This window comes from Crocodylus siamensis, chromosome 15 (genome assembly GCF_052110815.1).
Source record: "Crocodylus siamensis isolate JL-2025a chromosome 15, ASM5211081v1, whole genome shotgun sequence".
Lineage (NCBI taxonomy): Eukaryota > Metazoa > Chordata > Crocodylia > Crocodylidae > Crocodylus > Crocodylus siamensis.
The window spans coordinates 14,531,757-14,550,910 of NC_143409.1; the positions used below are offsets into that span (position 1 = coordinate 14,531,757).

The 19,154-nt window shown below is 45.6% G+C and overlaps 1 protein-coding gene across 1 annotated transcript in view; it reads left to right on the forward strand.

Annotated features, from left to right (window-relative positions):
- Positions 1-19,154, forward strand: part of ABHD2 (abhydrolase domain containing 2, acylglycerol lipase) — a 63,226-nt gene that overhangs the window by 36,298 nt on the left and 7,774 nt on the right. Inside the window, exons 5-10 of the mRNA XM_090029083.1 lie at positions 1,981-2,148; positions 7,156-7,339; positions 12,450-12,542; positions 14,985-15,095; positions 16,586-16,655; positions 18,229-18,313. Coding sequence (XP_089885209.1) covers positions 1,981-2,148; positions 7,156-7,339; positions 12,450-12,542; positions 14,985-15,095; positions 16,586-16,655; positions 18,229-18,313 — 711 coding nt within the window. The remainder of the gene's footprint in view (positions 1-1,980; positions 2,149-7,155; positions 7,340-12,449; positions 12,543-14,984; positions 15,096-16,585; positions 16,656-18,228; positions 18,314-19,154) is intronic.

The following is a 19,154-nucleotide window of genomic DNA, read 5'->3' on the forward strand; positions in this document are numbered from 1 at the left end:
CAGCATGAAAATAGCAATAATTCCATATTGTGGCATACACTAAGTTGTCCTTTCAAAGGGAGATGCACAGCAGGAGAAAGGTTTTGGACTTCTTGGTTGTGGGTCAGTTCTTTCTAAAGCTCCCAAATTGTGAAGTGCTTAGATCAAGCTAAAACATTTGGCCACTGCTGTGGGAATTGTCGTGAACCTCAATCTGAAGTACCTGAATGGATGAAAATAAATGTTTATTCAAATTCAGGGAACTTTGTTCAGATAAAAGGTGCAGGGCTGATTCCCTGCTGCCTGTAGTGAGCAGAAGGGTAGTATAGCTGCAGCAGTCAGAAAAGGACTTAAGTGAAGCTCTCCACTTGGGTCCTCCCAGACTCTAGGATCCTTTTCCCAAGTGAAGGGGAGTTTATCACATTTGTAAGAAAGTAAGTGCCATACTGGGTCAGACCAGTTGCCCATCTAGCCCAGTAGTCGGTCTCTATTGCATTCATTTCTGCCACTGTCAGAGGGAGAGCATTGAATTGTATCTTGAGTGACCTATCCCATATTCAGTATTTACCCTGGCATCCACCATTATAGGTGCCAGAGGAAACATCTCCAACTATTCTGTTCAGTAGTCCTTAATAGATCTGTCAGCCAGGATTTTTTTATCTAGTCCCATTTTGAACCTGGCGAGGCTATTCTGCCTCCATCACTTCTTGTGGCAGTGAATTCCACGAGTTAACTATGTGTTGCATACAAAGTCTGAGTATGCAAGTAATATTCTGGGAAGTAAGCTCAGAAGTGAATTTACAGTGCATCAGCTACTCTGGTAACACTCTGTATATTGTTTACTTTGGTAAAGGCAAGAAAGCTTACCTATGTTCATTGCTCATGTTGGAAAACAATGGTATCTTGGGACATCATTTCCTGTGTTTGTTCAGTGTGCAGAAGGGCAGTTTCTGCCCTTCCCAGCAGGGTTTGTAACTAGCCCTGGGCCAATTGAAGCTTCAAAGGACCAGCTATGAAATAGAAGTTGAATTGTGGCAATAGGTGGTTATAAACTCTACATCAAACTTTGCTGTAGTTACTTTGTGGATGTTTAGACTGTGGGGTAACAGCAATTGTAATGAAGTAGGTTTAGGCTCTCCAGAGACCTGCTGATGCTTCATGCCTTTAGAACAACTGGGTCCCTGCCTTTATCATTCAATCTTGGGTTGAAAGGAAGGTTTTGTTAATTTTTATCCTGTCCATAATTTGTCATCTCGCAATGCATACTTGGCTAGCTTTTATAGCAAATTATTCACCATATTGTCGCGTACAGGAAATAGTACCATGCTGTGTACTTCCTAATGAGGAAATGGGGCAGGTTGGAAGCCGCTCTGCTTCTGTCTCTAAGGCCCTTGTGAACTAGAGCTAATGGGAATAAAGCTCTTGTATATCTGAAAAGGATGCCCAGATTTCCCATTTGAGACTTAAATGACTCTCAGTGAGAGCCTAGAGGTGGAATAGATTTAGGATTAACTCATTGGTGGTTGGGAGGGAAGGTTTTACTCTTGCTTCATGGGGCAGTCACTGACTAGTAGTTTAGAGAGAACAGGAGACTCCCAAATTCCCACAGAAGGAGCCATTGGTGATAGCCAGCAGTGGGAAAGGACAGTATATGCACTGTGTCCATAAAGTGCTAATCCTAGCTAACTGCTCCCATAATTTTTGTTTTTGGAAGATGCCCACAGTAGTGCAAACTTATGTGAAGCCGTACGTGGAATTCCACACGGCAACTCTGAATGCAAAGGTTGCATTTTTTGCATTGCCTTTTGTACTGAACTGCCTGCAGATAGGGCAGAGATATTTGTAACTTAGTTATTGTTCTCTTGGTGGCAAAATCTTTACCAAGTTGTTCTTAACCCAGAGCTTTCCATTGATTTGGAACAGAATGCTCCTGAGACTGTCACTTCATGCAGCTTAGCTTTCTTTCTCTTAATGCTTTTTTTTCTTCCACTAACTGTACAGAGGATATCACAATGGTCATCTGCCCTGGAATAGCGAATCACAGCGAGAAGCAGTACATCCGCACCTTTGTTGATTACGCCCAGAAAAACGGCTACCGATGTGCAGTCCTGAATCACCTGGGAGCACTGCCAAACATTGAGCTCACCTCTCCCCGCATGTTCACATATGGTAAGAACTCAGAGTTTTGTAACCAGTCCCACAAAGCATGGTGTACTCTGAGGGTGCCCAGTGTCAGATGAGTCTAGTTGTTAGTGGCACACACTACTTGTCCACATCTACCTCATGAAAGTACAAAGTTACTTATAACTTATAAAGCCACCTTTTCCTGCCCAGCTTGCCCTGCTCTAGCCAGGTCTAACTTTTGTTGTCTGTTTTTTTTAAGAGAATTAGATTTAAGCAGCAGCAGCCTGAGTTACAGGAGTTGATTTGGTATAGCTGGCTCAGTCTGGGCTTAGACATGCACAGCTATTTTTAATTCTTAGTTGCCATTTTGTGACATGATCTCTTACTGTTGATTACCCTGGAAAGCTGCACAGGGCAGCCTAGTCTGCTTACTGTGGCTAGCAGACTTTGTCTTTGGCTTCCAGCTTCCTTCATCATCTTTATCATCATAAGCCTTTGGTGTGGTCTAAGCAAATAGGACGCAGTGCTAGAATGCTGGGTTTAACCTCCCTCTGTCCAGCCATCCCTCGATTCAGTGTTCAGCCTATACACTTGCATACCCTGAGTGATCACAGTTTTGATAGTTTACAAGCTATTTCTAATGTAAATTTTTTTTATATTGCTGGCTTACCAGACCACTAATAACCACTAGTGCTTCATTACTGCTGTTAAATTTTAGAGCCTTATGGCATTTATAGACCTGTTTCGGGGGGGCACTTTAATTAGCACGGCTCTTGGAGCTGCACTAATTAAAGTGACTGGAACATCATGTGTATCGGCATCCCTGCGCTGAAAAATGGCAACAGCGTGCTTTGAACTGAAGCTTGTTGAACAAGTTTTAGTTTAAAGCGCTCCGCCTCCATTTTTCAGCACAACGATGCTGATACACATGATGCTGGAGTCTGCTGAAGCTCAGTAATTACCATGCTCCAGCAGACTCAGTTAATCAAGTCTGCTCCAACATGCTGTAATTATGTGCAGGGGGGCTTCTCCAGCATGTATATAGGAGCGCCTCCAACCTGGAGTATGGGAAGTGCTGCAGAAAATGAAAAATAACTGGGAAAAGAGCAACCTTGCAAAACAACCCGCTTCCCTTCAGCCCCCCGCTCCAAGCTCTGTATGGATTGAAGCTCTGGTTTCCCTGAGTACTGCAGTGCAAAAGTACTCAGTACAGACGGACCCAGTAATAGTCTGTACATGGCACAAACCTTTTGAAAATGAGCAGCAGCTTCCAGCACAAAGTTTAGGGATCCTAACTTGTACCATCTTGAGGGGCTGACTTGATTGCAGTTAAGTGCTGAGCATCTGCCTCAAACTGCTTTAATGTTTGGGTTTGGGGGCCAGTTTTGTCCCTCCAAAGGTCTCTCAAATCATTCATTGAGTACAGTTAGGTTTATTCTTATGTGAGAACTAAAAATGGCTCCAAAGCCTGAATTGATCACAATGGTGATTTTTAAGAGCAAGCACAGGTACGAACAGAAAGATAGTAAATCCCTTAGTGCTTGAATATAGGCAGTGCCCTGTGTGACTGCAGGGGCACGTTTGAGCTCAGTCTTGTGCAGCTCTCAAAACATGGCTGTGCTCTTAAGCACCTAGTTCTGTTTCTATCCAGTGTCAAATTCTTTGCAAAGAGTCTATACTAGGTCTGATATGAAGCTACTGGAGTTTGTGGCAGTCTTTCTCTTGACCTCACTGGGCTTTTGGCTCTTGCCCCGCTTCTGGAAACATGGCTTTCTGCTTCCTTAAATAGTCCTGGAAGTGCAAGAAATGCTCAGCATTTCCTCTCCCGTGCACCAGCAAAGTAATCTTTTTTGGCCAGAGCAGGGGCAGCATGCTTGTTAAATAGTGCCAGGCAAGTCAAGCCTCAAACACAGACTTTCTTCTGGCTCCGGCCCTGATATCCCAGCATCTTTGTAGGAATCCAGCACCAGCTCAGATGTCCCTTGGGAAGGGAATAACCTTAACCAGGGATCCCTTGAATTATGCAGCCTCTAGATTAAGCCAGACATGTTGCTCCTTTTGGTTTCAGGTTCCTGAGGCTGTTGCCAGCTGCCTCCTGACCAAAAAAGTCAAATGGTCCAAAAAACGTTGACACCTGGCTGCTCGCATAGCTGTCTTGGTTTCTTCTGCATTTCTGACCTTGAGGAAAGCTGCTTATTAAGAGTGCTAATGTGGCAAAGCATCCACAGTCTGCCAAAACCAGCCTCTACTGAGGAGCCTGGGGCAAATGCTTTAAAAATAAGCAAATGCTGAGCACTCCAGCACATCCACCTAGTCGGAACACTGATGTGGCTAGCAGTCACCCTGCTTGATCAGAGTAGACAGCCTTAGAGTTAGGAAAAATCTTAAATCCAAATTCTTTGGACTCGTGTTAAGGGCGGGCCCTGGGTTACAACTGCAGCACTCTGCCCCCTGCATGGTGTGAATTCTTCAGCTGAACACAGCACCTGTTGTTCCTGTCAGATCAGATGGGTGGCATTTATCTTGGGCCTTGAGTGAGCTTTAGACCCTTCCTTTTTGAGGGGGTTATCGTTTTAACTGTGTGGTTTCTAGACATGTGTGCTCAGCTTCGTCAGTAGCTTGTATTTTCCCCCGTGGGAAAGAGGAAGATGTGTGGTGTTGTCATCACCCCCCCGCACTTCCTTCCCAGCTGTCGGGTCCAAGGAGTCACTGCTGAGATTCATGCAGTGTTGCACTCTGCCTGGGGGTGAAGGGTGGATTTTTTTTTTTTTTTTTTTTTTACGTGGTGGCTGAGAGGTGCTGCAAGAAAGGCAGTCCACCTCCCAAGTGCCTGCAGCCCTTCTCCCCTAAATCATGACTAGATATAGCTGACCTGCAGCTGAGACGAACTTGTTTGCTTATGCCAACTTTTGCCTGCTTGTGTTAAGTGCCTTGGACTGCTCTGTTAGCCATGGTCCCTTGCACGCTAGAGTCAGTGATCCCTAGAGAAGGGCCAGCCTACCCCTGCATGTTGAAACCAGCTGTTTCTTCATGCTACGGCACCCATTTCTCTAGTTCGGTTGTATAAACCATAAAGGCAGGCTCTCAGATGTGAATCCAAGTGCAGGCTCTTCCAGGTGCTGAGGGACGCCAGGGAATGTAGCCATTCAGAATGGGCTGAGTAGGACCAAAGTAAGAACTTGTCACGGGGAGGTGAGGAGCTCTCCTGGCTGGCCAGACCAGGCCAGTCTTTGGCAGGGGACAAGGGGAAAAAAGCAACATACTTCCTTTAACCTCTCCTAATGCCCCATCCCTGCTTCTTGGAGCAGAGTGCTTGAGTGCTGGCCTTCCACCACCATGCTATTTACCAATCAAGGCTTCTGTCACATTTGCTTTCTTGAGCAGAGGAAGCACGATGTACCATAGTTTGCCCCTGCGTGAATGGCTTCTGGAAGCAATTAACTCCATCAGGAGAATGGAACTAGAGGGCTGTTTTAATGACAGCAGTCAGCATGACTGTGCCACATGCAGAATGTACAGTGCAGGACACCCACACTGAGTGCTTGGTGAATGGGCGATTTAATTGGCGAAAGAGCAACAGAGTCAGAAGTGAAGCTGCCACAGCCAGAAGGAGAACCAGGAATAACTACTGTGTTGTCTTGAAACATGCAGAAATATTCAGGCAATCTCAGGCAGGCTAGCCCCAGAATCTAGTGCCTGCCACACTAGGTTGGAGCATCTCTGTGTAGCACTGCCTTGTGCTCTTGACATTCACGTTTAAAGAATAAGACCAGGTCTGGTCTCGTGCTTTGCCCTAATTTAGCCCCTATCAAACACAGAATGGAAACAAAGATGTGACTGTGTATGCTTTGGGAGCTTCGACTTGCTTAAAATTACCCTGGGATGGGGGAGGGGGTAGAAAGAGGTTGCAGTTTGAACTTTCAGCATAACCTCTTAGTGGGCCAGATGGCAGAGACCAAAACAGGCATCTGAAAGGCTCTTTGATCCAGCATGGAGATTCATCCAGCTGCTGAGGCTGAGGGCACTGTCAGTCGTTGGCTGTATAGTAAATGAGTTACTCTTTCAGGCGAGCAGCATCTGTGAACTTCACGAATGCTTCTTGCTGCCCTTTCATTGTGCAGTGATGGCTATGCGAAAGCCACCACCCACTGCAAGCAATCACAAGGAAGCTGTTCCTGAAAACCTGAAGCCCCTTTCAGCAAACTGGAATGGGTCAAGGATAGAGAAATGTTCTGTAGTCGCTCTGTGTGTGTGTGTGTGTGTGTGTGTGTGTGATGAATCTTTCTGCCTGGTAAATGCACTGGACCTTCTGTTTAGGGGTAGGTGGAGTTAGAACTCTGTGTTAAATGATTGAGTTCAGGAGAACCAATGTGGGGCAAGGATGGGTTAGGCAGACAGCCTTGCTTGTTCAGGCTGCTCTCTTAGGTGTGATTCTAGGGGTGCTACTAACAGTCACATTGCGCTTTGTACTCCGCTTTCCTAAAAGAACGGGAGACAACCCTTTTATCCCTCTGTCTTGCTGTCTTATGAAGCGCTGATATAGCAGGAGGCCCTGCCCAGTAGCTCTGCCTTTGGAAACTGATGTAGGAATTGTTTAAGTTGCTAGGACTTCCAGTCCATTTTGCTACATCATGGATATTGTCCAGCACTGTCTGTTTCTGGCTGTGGTAGAAACTCCTGCTGGGACCTCTTCAGCTGTTAGAAAGCATGACGGTCAAATTATGTTTCTGACTGAGCTCCTTGGTTGTTTGAGATCACACGTTTCCTCTGCCATACCAAAGGGAAGTACATTCACTGCTGTGTGGCTCATGCACGTTGTATCTAGTCATGGTCTCTGCCCTTCATTACTTTGAAAGGAGAAATGTACAGGCTCTAATCAGTAGCTTGACTGAGCCCAAGGGAGCTGGGGGTCCTTTGTCCAAGTGAGAGTTTTTCTTCTGAAGCCAGTACTAGAAAGCAGACAGGTTTTTCCACTTCAGTAGTTTCATGTCCTTGAAAGATGGTGGGGGTCAGGCCCTTGGAGCGTTACTCTGAACTTTTCCTTTCTTGCAGGTTGCACCTGGGAATTTGGATCCATGGTTAGCTACATCAAAAAAACCTACCCACAGACCCAGTTGGTTGTGGTGGGCTTCAGCCTGGGTGGGAACATTGTGTGCAAGTACCTCGGAGAGACCCAGGCCAACCAGGAGAGAGTTCTGTGCTGTGTCAGCGTGTGCCAGGGGTATAGCGCGCTGCGGTAAGTTTACAGAAGCTTCTGTTTCTTTCTCGCTGGCCTTTTCAAGTGGAGATAGGTGACTGGAGCTGGTGATTAACTTCTGCCTGCCTCACATCTAACTGGCTCTTGCGCTGTAGAGCACAGGGGGCATGGGAGGGGGGAGGGGGAACCTGAAGCCTTGTTTTCCAGACAGAGACTAAAACCTACTATCCACAAAAAGCATCTCTGCTACCAACACCTCGTGTTTTTCTGTGCCTTGCCAGCACCTATCACGCTTACTTCTGAGCTGCTAACCTGCTTTTCCCTAAGTGTCACCCTCCTTCTGGAGGGCAGATTTCACCTGTCCTTTTTGTTTTTCAGCATGGCTGACTAGGGATCTGCCTAGTTAAATTAGGGGTAAATTTGGACTGGTTTTGCTGTCTTTGTATTGCTCTCCTTGGACAGCAGTGCAATTGCTTTCATCTGTCTTTTCTACTGTAGGCAGGTTGGGCAATGTGCAGTTACTGAGGAGTCCCCAGGTTTCCAAGAAAGGGCATTTCTGACCAATAGCAGTTGGCATTATCTTCTCATTTTATAATAGGTCTCTTCTAGTCTTATTGTCTGATCACAAAATACAAGGACATGGTGGTCTAAAAGACGGCTTTAACAGCTCCACCTAGTGTTTAGTCATACCACAAGCCGAGATTACAGATTCAGTGGCTCGTGGTGAATGGGGGCTGGAGTCATTAGGTCAAGCTGCCACATGTGCCACAGTGACCCCCAATTAACTGTTTTAAAATAATTGTTTTAGTTCTAGTGGCTGCTTTAAACAGGAGCACTGATGACTGACTGCACGACTGAGTAGTACAAGAAACTCGCTCTAGACTTCCCAGTCTTGTGACAGCAAAAATGACTCTCTTTAACTGGTTGCATCTGCATATGTGCTTTACTGTGGAGCTGACTAATTGGCTCTGCAGTAAAGTGTCACTGTCTACATGTGCACCCATATTAGGGCACAGTAAAATTTAACTCTGCTATAGGATACTACTGTGTAGGACAAGCACTATCCTATGATGGAGTCATTTAGTGCACCAAAACACGTGTAGACAGTGACTGGGATGCTAAGAGGAGGGGGCTGCCCACTGGCTAACCCTGCCCTAGAGTACCCCCCACGCCCCAGCCAGCCCCTCCATTGTCCAGTGCCACAGCTTGGAGCCTGGAGCTGACCCCCAGGTCCCTGCGAGCTTGGATCTGCTCCGCCCCAGCCCAAATAGCTGCAGTCCCAGGCACGCATGTACATGCTGCACTGGGAGCAGCTGACTTCACCGCAAACTGTGCTGGAATTTATTGAGACATGCTAATTGCACATGTAGGTGCTCCCACTGGGTACCGAGACCAGACTAAAGTGATTGTTGCTGCCCAGATTGCTTCAGTGCTTTCAGAGCACAAATTGGAACTAAAGTGTAATGTAAGGGAGCTGGTGGCTGAGCAGCTGGAGATGCAAAGCCATTGGAGATGATCTGAGGTTGGGAGCACAGCAGTGCTGCTTCTGGTTAGGAAGTAGTCATATCAACACTTAGCCCAGCCCCAGTTAAACACTTGCAGGCCCAGGTTAAGACCAGAAACTTTTTTTTTCTTTTCTTTTCTTTTTTTTCTTTTTGCAGGGGGGCAGTATTAAAACATTGCCAAATGCTGTTGGGGTGAAGACCACCCAATTTTTTTCCTACTCCTGAGGTCAGATTTAACTCAAGTTCTTAAAAAGCATCTGACCTAATCCAAGTTCTCTGTGAATGGTTCCTACCTAGGAGGTAGGAAAGATTCTCAACCTGCTTAGGAAATATCTGGAAACAGAGTAGCAGGCCTGACGTGTATTAACAGCTTTGGCAGCTTAACATGGTTAGGATTGTAGGACAAGGTACTTTCGGTTTGCTGTGTCTGAATCGGCCGAGTTTTGGGGGCTGGCTTTACACAGGGCTTATAAATGCCATAGTGGGCTCTCATCCCTTAATTTTATTAACTAGTAAAACACCTTCAGGTTTCATGCTTGTAACCAAATGTCCTACTCGGAGTAAGCTGGGTTTCTGGATGTAGTCATGTTAACCTAAGGACATAGGCAGGCAAGATTCTTTGGGTAGATGTGATCTCTTTTATTGGACCAGCTGAGTAGTTGGAAAAGAGTTCTTTGCAAGTTTTCAAGCGCAATCACCCTTCTTCAGGTGTAGGATGTCACTGCTGTTCTGAGACTCTTCCTAATTTCCAGCTATTTACTTTTTCAGTCAGCCTCTTTTTTTCTACCTTGAATTACTGCTACTACTGTAGAGTCTCCCTTACTCACCTCTTTTGTCTTTTTTTTTTTCCCCTGCTTTTTTTCTCCCCTCCTCTCCCTGCTCTTCTTTTGTTTGTTTGTTTTGTTTTCTTAATTTCCACCTATTTACCTTCTCACTGACATCCTGTCGCACTTTCAGCTTCTTTCATTTCTTGAAGTCTCAGAACAGCAGAGGCTTCCTATGCCTGAAGAAGGGTCCTTATGCCTGGAAGCTTGCAAACAACATTTTTCCAATTGCTCAGTTGGCCTAGTAAAAGATATCATGTCTACCCAAAGAACCTTGTCTACCCAACATAATACCACTCCCTGCATGCTGGTTTGGGTAATAACCCCTTAAGCTCTGGTGGATTGGCAGTCTAGGCCATCTAGGCCTTGCCTGGTTATGACAACAGTGGATTCATCTCAACAGAAAGTAACAAGCTCTGGAGGAACCAGCTGTTGTTAGGTGAGAGAAGTCTCCTGGGGTTCCCTCCTGGAATTGCTAGGTCTGGGCTCCCCCTGCTGACTGATCTTTTTATAGCAAAGCTCCACTTAGCACATCTGCTACCCATTATTGTGCATTTGGCAAGAAAGCTTTTCAGATCTGATGTCTCCTGCTTAATCTCCATTGCTGCCTTTAAAGGCTAATTAGTCAAATAGCTGGGTGAGGAGGGCCATCAGTGAACAGCAAAGATCCCTTAAGTGAGGAGGGGAGAGGTAAAGGTTGGGTCAAATTGTCTTTTGGTATCCTTGGTGTAGAGCATACGGAGGAGAGAGATCTAGACCCCTCCAGATGGAACTACTAAGCTTTTTATTATCCCTGGACCTGCCCTAGTCCGTTAAATTAACTGACCTCTTACAGCAAGTCCGTATGAAAGCTCCGAGTAACCGTAGTTATGACATGGCTAATCAATCTAGATAGAAATGAGTTTCCTTTGTTGTGCTGATTTGCACAGTCTTTGAGACAAACTCTAAGCTGGCATTTGGGGTAAGAGAGAATGAGCTTGGGCAAGATATTTCTGAGATTGGAGACCTGTAAGTGGCTGTTCAGGCCAGACCACAGGGCTGGCTGCCCTATGCACAGAGATGGAAATGGCTACGTTGTGCCCACTTATTATCTCTGCAGTCTATGCCTGCTAAGCCTTCAGTTTTCATCGTGTACAGCAGGGGAATTCAGCCCCTCAGGCTAAAGGGGGATGTTGCTGTGTTCCCGGGTCTCTGCCTGTGCAGGTTTGGTTCTGCCTTGCGATCCTGAGGAATGCAGCGTTCAGCTGGAGCTGTAAGCTCCCGTGGCTGGGACCTGTGCAGTCCACTGATTTCAGAAAGCTGTTGTCTTGTGCACATTGCCCAGTCGGTCCTGGTCGTGGGAGGCCTACTGGCTGTGGCAGCAACTGTGTGAGCACACTACAGCCCCAACAATTAACCTTGACCACTTAAAATGACTTCAAAGGCTCAGTTGCCTGCAAAGAGCTTTCCAAGTATATGTATAGTTTTTTGGTTGTGTGGCTTTTTTTTGTTTTGTTTCGTTTTTGTTCAAAAGTACGTGGCAGACATCTCCTGGCGAGACATGGAGATAAGGAAGTCTTGCTTTGAGTAACCCATGGGGTATACTAGCCCACATGCTAACCTAACTTATTTATTAACTTGCTCTGCTAAACATCTTGCAGCTTTTGCTCATCCTGGGATGTCCTGATTAAACTCCCCTTCCCCCCCTCACACATACACTTTCTGCATCAGCTCTCAGGGCGTGTTTAATGTTGAAACATCAGAGGTAGCCCACTATCTGACACTCAACTCCCACGATTCTTAGGTTGCTCAGTAAATGAGAAATCGTATGGTTCCTTGGTAACGGTGAACCCTGTTGCCAGGTAAAGCTATAACCTGCCTGTGACCCTTTGCATAGCGAAGGAGAGCATGTGGTTGTGGTAGGCCTAGTGGAATTCTATCTTAAATCCTGTTTGACAGCCCGGAGATAAGGCTGATCGGCTGTGAAACAATGTGGACTGCGTTCGGCAGAGGTAAAGGGACTCCCCTTCAGAATGTGGTTGTCTCCAGTACTGCATGAAGTCCAGTGGCTATGGCTAAATGACAGATGGGGATCTCTACTGCATAATAATGGCGGCAGCACGGAGGTGTCCTGTTCCCTTGCTATGGACTCGGTTCTGCTGGCAAAAGACTTTGTCACCAGAGCTGCACAGTCTCCAGCAAACCAAACTGTGCCCGTGTCAGGGGTTTCCGTGGCAGAGTGTTGATGGTCTCTGTGTGATCTTTTCACATTATTAGCTGATATGCCCTGCTGGTAGAACCTGATAGTGCAGTTGCAGCCTCATTCCCCTAGCAATTTTTGTGGGTTTAAAGTTGTGCAGCCTGTTTTTCACATAGTAATGGAGTTATGAAGTGGTGAAGACCCACAGAGTCTGGTTCCACAGAGGAAACTGCCAGACTAGACTCTTCATGATGAGATGTCAGATGGGGAAAGCAGACCAAGCTAACACGAGGAGCCCTGATTTCATCCCTCTGCAGTCCCATTAAGGATTAGCTGTAAGGTTAAATGTCAGATGGGACTCCAGCCTGTGTCTTCCCATCAGTGTTTAAATCTTTAAGCACAGCTTTCAAATGCTCTGGTGATCATACCAGCTAATTGCACTCTGCCTAATGAGACTGTGATATCTCTCCTGACCTTCCATCAAAGCTGAAGCCATTTCCTATAGAAGATTAGCCAGTGATAGGGAAAGCCTGCGGTCTGTTTACATAACATCTTATCCTAGTGACCTGACGGCTGCTTATCCTGTTCCAGTGAGGCCTTTGTTGCTACCTGCTTTGATTTTGTTCTCTGATTGTGTTTAGGGCACAGGAAACCTTTATGCAATGGGATCAGTGTCGAAGGTTTTATAACTTCCTTATGGCAGACAACATGAAGAAAATCATCCTCTCTCACAGGTACTGTAGTACATCTTCTGCTCTGTATATTCCTAATTGAGCCCCGGCTGCAACTTGCAGTCTTCCAAAAGGTTAATGAGATGGAAGCCACAAGCAGAAGTTGATGCATCTTTTTAAATTTCCTAGAAGGGGAGGGTTTAAGAAGGTAAAAGGGATGAAGAAAGTTAACCCCAGCATCGAGATAGCTTTTCATGTGCTGTAATATAAATAAGCATTGTAGGACCCCTTAAGAACTGTGTGTGTGTAGTGTGGGGGCAGGTTGTCCCTGTCCCTACAACTGGGTGGTTATTTTTTCCTTTCCTTTTTAATTCATTTATTAAACGAATAGATCCAAGATGAGTGCCAGAACACTGAACTTCCCACATGACACCTGTACAATGAAACAGCAAAGTGTAGGGACTTTGCATCTGGTGAGGGAGCAGCTCTCAAGGGCTTGCTCTGCCATGTGCACACAGGATTAATCAGCAATAGGTAGGGATACTTGATGTGCATGCAGCTGTAGCTTATCAAAGGCAGTTTGAGCCTTAAATGCAATTGCAAACCACAGGGAGCATAGCTTGAGTGAATGCCCCAGTGTTGCTCTTTGCCCAATACCAATGTTCCACTTATTCATAGAAATCATAGAAAATTAAAGTTGAAAGGGACCTAAAGAGGTCATCTAACCCAACTTCCTGCTCAGGACCACCCCAACTAGATCATCCCAGCTAAGGTTTTGTCTAGCCATGTGTTAAAAACCTCCAATGATGTAGAGTCCACAACCTTTCTGGGTAACCTGCTCCAGTGCTTTACTGCCCTCCTAATGAAAATGTTCTTCCTAATACCTAACCTAAACTTCCCTTTCTGCAACTTGAGGCCATTGCTCTTTGTTCTGTCACCTGCCACCACTGAGAGCAATCAAGCTTCATCCTCTTTGGAACCACCTTTCAGGTAGTTGAAGGCTACTATTAAATCCTCCCTCAGCCTCCCGTCTTAAGTCTTGTGCCCCAGCCTCCTAACCATTTTTGTTGCCCCTCCACTGGACTTGCTCCAATTTGTCCACATCCTTTTTGGGGCCCAAAACTGGACACAGTACTCCAGGTGTGGCTTCACCGGTATCAAATAGATGGAATGAATCACTTTCCTCAGTCTGCTGGCAATGCTTCTGCTAGCGTAACCCACTATGCCATTAGCCTTTTTGCAGCAAGGGCACATTGTTGTCTCATAGTCAGTTTTTATTGTCCACTGTAACCCCAGGTCCTTTTCTGCCTCTATGCATCACAGGTCAGGTTGAAGACTGAAATATTATTAATAGTCCTCTCTGATGCTTGGTTCACCTTCCTCCCATTTAAGTTGCTTTGAACACTTAAGATGCATTGCCTTATTTGGTAGCTAATTCCTTGGCAGACGGGAGGGAATTTTTTAAAAAGCCGATTATTCATGCCCTATTCCAGTGGGCAGAGTGGAGATCATAAAAGATGCTATCTCATCACTAGCAGCCCAGGGAATTGGGGAACTCTTGTCTGTATGCATAGCATATGGAAATCCATATAATTCACTCCAGATAACTAAATATTTTGACAACTTGACAAAACTTATAATATATGAAGCACTCTAATCTCCCCATTAAGTGGCGCTCAGCATTATAGCCTAGAGAAACCTGCTGCAGATGTAAAGGAGAGGGCTTGTTGAGTTAGAAAAATATTTTGCTTCTGTAATAGATCTTTTGTGCTCCAGGCCAGCTCCCCAAAGCAAACTCCATCCCTCTCCTGCAGCTGCTGCTGAAAGCGGACAAAAATCCAACAGGCCCCCTGCTCTTCACAGCTCACTGTCTTTCTTCTGGGTTCTGGATATTCCCTGCTTGTCAGGGTATGGGTTTGCATCCTCTCCTGGGTGCAGTATCTGAGCATGACAAGTGTTCGTAGTGAATAGTTTTCTGGTAAGGTAATGCCCCAGATAACGCTTGTTGGATGAGCTAATGTTGCTTCACTCTAGTGAAGCAGTAAAACCAGATGGGGAAGGAGATGCTCCACCCATAATCTTTAGTACTGTTACCAAAGACATGAGAGGTTCTGTTAAGAAGCCACAGGTTATGGCCTTTACTAGAAACCCTTTGCTCCAAGTACGCTTCAACTTAGATACTCCATGAAAAGTGCCATCTCTCAGAAACAGGGTTTTAAGTGGGGGCGTTTTCAGTGTAGTGGAAAAATATCTTTGTCCCTGAAAAAGATATTTTTGTCTGACTTCTCTACTTCCCTCCTGGTGTGCCGATCCAAAACTAAAAAGCCATGCTTGTGAATGAGCATATCATCCTGGATGTGGGGATATAATATATATATATATTTCCTCCTTCCCCCACAACAATCCTGCAGATGCCAGTTGCTCTGGGGGTGCCTGTCAGTAGGTTAGAGCTCATTTGCAGTTTTGTGGCTACTGTGCTTGGACTACTTTCCTCTTGCTTTTCAGACAAGTTCTGTTTGGAGATCATGTGAAGAAGCCCCAGAGCTTAATGGACACAGACCTGAGCAAACTCTGTACAGCTACATCCCTCATGCAGATTGATGACAGCATCATGAGGTAGGGTAGCAGCCCCTATGTAGCCCATCTTTCCACGTTCTGGTTTCCTGCATGCTGCTAGGCTGATGAAAGCTTCAGGAGCTTCCTGATGAACAATTTTTACCAAATCTTAGTCACCCTGTAATAAACTGTGCTTACCTCCGTAAGATCATTTAAGGCTTATTTTTCAGTAGCTGCAGTGTGGGTTGGGGCCCAATCTGCTGGATTCTGTACAAATGCCAAGAAAAAAGACAAGTCTGCCCAAAAGAATCTGTCTAGAGAGGTGGAAATGTCTGAGTACGAACATGAGGTAAAACATGCAAAGCAGCTCACTGGTGGCAAGCCCATGCCTGGTTTGGACCAAATTAGCTATATTTAACTCTTGCCTTGCCTTCTCGTTAAAACCTTACTTTAACTCCTGCCTCATCTCAGCTTGGGAAACTATGATTAATGTATTTCAAAATGCATCTGCTTTTAAGCCTTGCTGCTTGCTTCATTAATATACCTGCCCTTGGTTCTTACTAATATTAAACAGCAAGCTCTTAAATCATGCCTGTTTCTAAATATTGTGTTTGCTTTAAGCATAACATCCATTCTCCAGTGGGCTCTTACTTTCACTTCCCCTTTCTGTGGCATCTGCTAGGTTCAGGCACTGGCACAGCCATCCAAAGCCAACAGAACTGCTAAAGGTCTGAAAGTACAGTGCTCTTCTGGCCCTCCTGGGGAGGCCTGGTGTATTTTGTACTTGAGAGAGGCTTCCTGCCATGTAGTTAGCCAGAAGTGAAGCACTGAAGGCAGTAACTCTGTAGTCTCTCTGGAAGCAGGAGCCATGTAGATAAGGCTGTCTTCAGGGCCTGATTTCTAGATTCTGATGAAAGGGTGAAGAGATTAGAGTGACTGCCTGGACCCCATTAAAGGAAGGGAAAGCCAAAAAAGTGTCTGCTTTCTTCGTATTACTGTTAACTACAGCAAGCTTCATCTCCTGAGAAGGGACCTTCAGTCTTTGCATTTAAGGTTCATGAGTAGTTGAAGAGTAGTGGGCTAACCAAAAGAAGTCCTTAAGGAACCAAGTTTTAATGTAACCAAACTTGATTTTGCTTCCCATCCAGTCTGCCACATCTTCAGAGGCTTCAAAGCTTAAAATGCCCCATACATAGCTAGGCATTCAGTTGGACAGGAACTAGTCAAGAGGGTTTACTTGGTCATCTGTGGCACACTTCCCATTCTTGCATTCTAAGCACTCTGAGGAAGTGCACAGTGTCCTGCGCGTACCCTGACTCCCCAGCACTTGAAACATGGCAGATGTCATGTTTGTCAGATACTGATGTGCTCTATTGTTCATAAACATTTGACATCCAGCTCTTACACAGTAATGGGCCTGGACAGATGGTCTCTATTTATGCACTGGAAAGAGGTCACATTTGGCAGCTTGAGACTCCTCAGACTGAAGCAGGACTTGGACATTTGAGTGCATCTCTTCCTGCCTTACTGTGTTTTATTTTCTGTCTCAGGAAATTCCATGGCTACAATTCCCTGAAAGAATATTATGAAGAGGAAAGCTGCTTGCATTACCTACATAGGGTGAGTGCCCTCAGCAGAGGGCTTCCAGTTGGTGTTTAAGAATGAGAAGAGGCAATGCTCAATGATGTCTGCATTAATGGTACCTGCATGTCCATGTCTGCTTACCTCTCCAGCAAACCCTGGCTGGGAATTTTCAAGTGCCTTAAGGGAGTTAAGCACCAACATCCTATTGCCATTTAATGATAGGTGCCCAACTTCCTTGAGAATATTGACCCTGATTTCACTTGGTTCTTAAATTGTCTCCCCTCTAACTAACTAAAGTCTGACTTGGAAACCAAGAAGCAGGCACTATGCTGTAGTTCAGGCTTCTTTGCGTATAACACGTGAAGTCGAACTGCAAGGCCCTCAGAGCAGAATTGTGCCGCACAATAGTAGTCTGGGCACAGAGCCAAACACACAATTAAACCCCTTTAAAGATGACAGCAAGGCAGGTGATAACCCTTAGATCAGGGTGCTTCCAGAAACATTAGATCATTTGCTTCTCCTGGAAAAAGGCTCAAGGCAGCACCTTGATGGCCCAGTATTCCAGAGACCCAAGGCTGCGGTGATTTAAATATACCAGGTCTCCCATAAGAGCAAGGGCAGTAGTTTACCAAAAATCCATAAAAGCCAGGGATTTCAGTATTGCCCAAGTGCAGTGTAGCTTCCTGGGGCAATGAACATGTGGAGCTGAAGGCCAAATACCTTCTAGTAGCTCAAGTCGGTTCAGTTTCTTCAGCTCCACATAGATGGTAAGTTTTTAGGCAGTTTGTCCATCGAGCATATTGCAGCCCACCCTCTATGCCAAAGCCAGAGTGACAGTTACCAGGAAATGGTGTCAAGAGGAAGGCACTCTGTCTAGCAGTTTTACGAGTGTAAAATCCTGTTTTGATCACTGATGACATTTGATCTCCTGATGTCAGCCTTTGATCAAAGGCCATGCTTGGGCTGCCTGCCATTCTGGCCTGTTATAGCATCTCTTCAAAGAATGGCATTTCCTTCAGCTGCCTCCATTCTTTGCATCTCCTGCCCAGACCAACATGCATAACTGAAGTGTTTTGTTTTTTTTTCCCCCCCCCACTGTCTGCCAATTTCTGATTACTCCATCTCAGATTTCAGCAGTCTGTTTCCCTTGAGCACTGCATGTCCCCTTCAGAGGCCATAGATAAATGTACCCATCTCTAGAAGCAGTAGTTTGGAGCCTCTCTCCAAGGCAGAATGTTAAATGCTCTTGAGTATTGGCCAGACAAGATGTGTGGGAAGCGCCATGTGCATTCCTAGCAGTGGTTGTCAACTCCCCAGAGATGCTGGCTGGATCCACTTTGTTGTACCCAACCTGCCTACCAAATAGTTCCTTGGAGCCATAGCAAATGCTGCAGAGCTCTCCCATCAGTATCAGCCCTCCAGTTCTGGTTTGATTGAGTACTGTTGCTACTGATAGTGTTACACCTGGTGTTCCTGCAGGTGAGCAAAACATGTCACTCAATTGTGGCTTCATGGTCAGGTTATGAGGTAGGTGCTTTTGTTGTGGAGAGTCTGGAGTTCTGGCTGAATCTGTAACTTGCTGAGTTTCTCTCCTTGTTTCACATTGCAGATCTATGTTCCCCTGCTGCTAGTTAATTCTGCTGATGACCCTCTGGTTCATGAAAGCCTGTTATCAATCCCAAGAGGTCTTTCAGGTAAGTTGAATACATCACAAAGTAGTCTACTTTTGTAATGTCCCCCCTCACATTTAATACCACTCAGTGAAGGAATATCTTGTCTTACAACTGGAGCAGCATGGTAGCAATGTACTTTGGTGTCTTGGCTCCTCTGTAAATTACCAGTTGCTACGAAACTTGAAGATTTTATTTCTTGTGAGGTCTAACAAAACATTTATTTTCAGAGCTGGTTTTGCAGCAGGAGGGAACTGTTTTGTGCTTTTTTCCCCAAGCATCACATGGAGAGGTGCTACTAGATGACCATGAAGCAAAATTAGTAGCAATTTGCTTTAGATCTTACATAGCCATTCTCCTGCAGTGAAAAACTTTTGTTAGAAGAGGTACAAGGATTACCTAGTCCAACTCTCAGCACAGATGTAGGACTGAATTGGTTCCTCATGTCAGCTCCCCACGCAACTGGGAGAGCCAGAGGCTTTGTATAACATTTCAAAGCTAAAGTAGCTTTAGCCTGGTGGGTAAAGAGAACACAGTGAAAGTGAGTTGTCTTTTAGGATTATGATTGCCTCCAGCTGTGCTGGGTCCCAGGGGGGTGGCAAGTGTGGGATTCCAGGGTGACCTGTCTGCTCTCTTTCGGTCACAAAAAGGCAAGATCTGGGTGACATTTTGCTGCTGAACAGAGCCTGCCCAATGGTAACAGAAGGGGTGCTTGTTCCATCATTAAAAGCCATTAGAGGAGGACCTAATCCTAGCCACTTTCCTAAGTGAAATCAACAGCCTGGTCAATGAGAGGGATTTCTGCATAACACTAGGCAGCAGGGGTGGCTAATATGTAGTCAGTTCTGCAGTGCTGCCTATAGAT